The 3,922-nt window shown below is 40.0% G+C and overlaps 1 protein-coding gene across 1 annotated transcript; it reads right to left on the reverse strand.

The window, feature by feature from the left end:
• Positions 1-1,003: 1,003 nt before the first annotated feature.
• Positions 1,004-1,957, reverse strand: LOC124153453. The gene is made up of 2 exons (XM_046526609.1): positions 1,567-1,957; positions 1,004-1,479 (listed from the first exon to the last, which is right to left on the reverse strand). Exons 1-2 carry the CDS (start codon positions 1,955-1,957, stop codon positions 1,004-1,006), a joined length of 867 nt encoding a protein of 288 aa, XP_046382565.1.
• Between the last annotated feature and the right edge of the window lie 1,965 nt (positions 1,958-3,922).

The raw sequence follows: 3,922 nt of genomic DNA on the forward strand, positions 1-3,922 counted from the left end.
CAGCTGTTAGCTCCTCTACGAGAGTAAGAAGGAACTTACGGCGAGAGATCTTACAATTGTTTACCTCTCTAAAGAGAATCCAAGCATTTATCCCAGCGAGATCCAGAATGTTGCTAAAAGTGTGAAGAGGCCAACGTCGAGCTGCAGGCTTTACTGAATAAAGCCTCGCCATTTGGTCTACTATATCTACGCCGTATTTGTTTTCATTATAAAATAAAACTGTCTCTGGTTTATGTTTAGAACCTAAATTAACGGTCACATTTGGGTGCATAGTACTTACTATAAGAACATTTTTATTTTTCTTGCCTTGATATACGGTGAGTGTGACATTATCCTTTTTCAGAACTCTAGTTTCGTGCAGCTGCATGCGACAGGTTTTGATTTCAGAAGGGATCTCCCTTCGAGATCTGTTGATAGTTCCAACTACACTAGTGTTCTTACTCCTCAGAGTCTCTGCGAGGTAAAGAGAAGTAAAGAAACTATCACAAGTTATATTCCTTCCTTTTCCTAAGTAGGGGGAAATCAACTGTAGCACCACGTGATCTCCGAGACGCATATCATTTGGCCTGGAATCATCTTTTCCTAGATAGGGAAAAGCATTTATGATATACTTTTTATCCTTATCCACAGCTAGCCAAAATTTTTGCCCGTACTTATCCGGCTTACTTGACATAAATTGCAAAAATGGACAACGGGCTTTTGTGGGGAAAAGTTGTTCATCTATTGTTACGTAGGGCCCTGGAATGTAGCATGCCTGACTATTTTCAATGAAATTGCTCCACACCTCGGATATAAGCGCAAATTTGTCTGTAGCCAGTCTACTTGGCCTTGTTGATTTTATGTCAAATCTAAGAAAACGCAAAATTTCTTGAAAACGGTCTCTAGACATTGCGGCTTTGCATAAGGGCAAACCCCACTTCACTGACCATAATGATTTTATGGGAAGAGATTTGGCCCCGAGGACTCCTCTCAAATAGAAAATTCCTAAAAAAGCATCTAGCTCCTATAATGTCACAGACCAATTTTGATCTCCAAGCTTCATTCGAGCTTCTGTTTCGGTACAATTTTTTATTATCCTGAGAATTTTTTCGTCTATAATCAGCCTCCAGGCGCTCGAGCAAGTTTCATTTATAAAGCGCTTGGCATGCGCTGTGGGTCCTGCCCTATCCACGAACACATTTTGTCTCGCAAGCCTCCCAGGAAGACCTTCATTTGGGGGCACTACTCTCCACTCACTACCATCTGCGGCATATAGAATAGTACCTATGCCATTTTCTCCCTCCGATTCTTTACCTCTTGGGAGACACATTTGCGAATCCGTGGTATCTAAAGCTGTCGTCATGACATAACCTCCACGACTCCCACGACTTTTTAGATGTCCTCGTAGGCTCGTTGCTCTCCGAACAGCTCCGATCCCTCGGCGGCCCCTACTTCCTCGAACCGCACGGCCCCTGCTTCCTTCTAAAAGCTTCCTTTTCTCTGAAAAATAATTTCAAGGAAAGAAATAAATATCTACCAGTACTATTTTTAGTACATCACATTCTCATGTTATTTCAAATTACTTACCATGCTCAATAGTATTTTTCCTTAGATCTTGCTGAGGGGGTGCACTGCTGTCTTCCAACCTTGTATCGGGGACATCTGAATCCGATTCGGAAGATGGGATGGAATGGTTTGTCAGCAAAAAAGGTTCTTCGTCGCTACTCGAATCACTATCTTCCCCTAAACCACAATCAGAACCCGATTCATTTCCACTTATGTCCTGTAAGGCTGCGAGAAGCTCCTCGTGGGATAATCCTTTCCGAGCCATAGCTAAGAACACGGACAACGAGTGAAGTTCGCTGTCGACAAGTCCACCTTCCAACAGTGCTCGTCTTCGACTGGCTTTTGAAACAAACACTGAATGGTAGGTAGTAGAAATATGAGAACAAATGATGTGAGAAAATGTAATCACCATCACCACGCAGAGACAAAGTTTCAAATCGACGCTCACTAAGCATCAAAAAACTTCGCCAGTCAACACTCCGCCTGCCAAGTAAAAAACTATCAGATTTCAAAATCAACGACGCGGACTTGTGAATGAGTAAGCTTCAAATTGAAGGAATAGACACATTGAAAGTATGAACACACTCAACGAATATCAAGTTTCAATTCAAACACCACGGTGACTGATATTTCAAGTAAACATCAGAGAGGAAATGCAAAACAAGCATGTTGATGTGGCTAAGGAGTAAAATATGGACTTTTACGACTTAGAAGGTATAGAGAGATGAGATCGTGTTTCATTAGAGTATTTTCAAACAGTTCAAAAACACATTTATAGTATAATAGCTATGATGCAAAGAAATGGGAACGTTGAAAACTCTATCACAGGGAGGGGGTCAAATTTGACCCCTCCGGGCTCGAAGGTAAAAGTTAAATTTCCAAATTAACCGTTCAACCGTTTTTTATGAAATTCACCGTGTTCACGTCTTGTCATAAAAGATGAAAAGTCACAAAAATTCAATTCAATCAGAAAAAAATTAAGAAATCGTCAGCAATTTAAAAACGCCGAGGGGTCAAATTTGACCCCTTCGGCCTTCTAGTGTTAACCACAAGTTTCATTCTTTAGCCTTGATTGAAAAAGAAAATATTTAGACTATCTACTGTCTCGACATTGTTTTTCCAACAAAAAGAATATAAATAGCGATGTTTCAAAACATAGTCCACATTCCTACCGCCTCACAGTGGGCCAAAATCCAAAAAAGCTGGCCAAAAGTCGAAAAATGAAGTTAGCGCAAATCAACCAAAAACAGTTGATATTCATTATTAAGCATGTACTCTATAAGATAGGATACCATACAGAGCATGGAATGCGTTAATATAATTTTATAGCTGTTTAAAGTAGAGCATGTCGGAGTGATTTTAGCGACCAAATTTTTTCCGTTGAAAATAGCTAAATTTGTAGCTTCATTACAGTGTCGTTGTTACAAATATTGGTTTCAATGTATTTTTATCCATAAAATTGGTCTTCATTAAATGAATATGGACAGTGTTTGTTTGATTTTACTCGTTAATTCATATTTTTATAATTTTTCAAAAACTGTGTTGATTTTTCATTGAATTTCATTTTTAACGGCAATTATCGTTTGTATATACATCAGAATACACGGAGTTATTTGCACTGCGAGATAGACAAAAGCATACAGAATAATGTCCAGAATGCAGTTTTTGCGATCCTAATTTTAACAACCATATTTCTGTGAATCCACCCCGGCCGCACGGTCCACTGTGGCGGCCACGAAACGGCGCGCCGTTCGGCGGCGGCGGGACTAAGTGAAGAAAGGATATGATATAAATATGCATATATGCATAAAGACTACGGAATACTAAAAGTCCAGTGACATTTGTCACTTGAATACATATTTTATGAATAATTGTCATATTGTTTTTGCACATTATACTGTAAATGGCTAAATTCAACGAGCATCTTGTCGCAAATAACAATTTCTTGCTATATTGGTGACTGGAAATTCTACGATTAGGTCATTGGAAGGTTCCTCGGCAGAGTTATGGCTAAAATATAATTGAAAGGATTTTCTCAGAATTTCGGATTTCCCTAAAGCATCATGGGCAGGCTGCGGTCGAGGGGTTTAGGAAGGTCATGCACGTGCAGCGACAGGCGCCCACGCCGAATGGTTGAGGATTTGCGACCCTCCGTACTCACTGGCCCGACAATGCTGGTTTTACAACCTTACCAGTAATGACTCTTTTCTACTTCCCCTAATTCATCGGTAGCTATCCCATGTAATGTTTTTTAGACTTTTTTGTCTCTTTTTGCCGACCCTTACCGCCACTTGTTCCGACAAATGGAATTCTTATTTAGGGATTTTCGGTTGTTTTTGCGTATCACATCCATCAGTTGTCCTAGAGAGAGTGTCGA

Source organism: Ischnura elegans, chromosome 2, assembly GCF_921293095.1.
Source record: "Ischnura elegans chromosome 2, ioIscEleg1.1, whole genome shotgun sequence".
Taxonomy (NCBI): domain Eukaryota; kingdom Metazoa; phylum Arthropoda; class Insecta; order Odonata; family Coenagrionidae; genus Ischnura; species Ischnura elegans.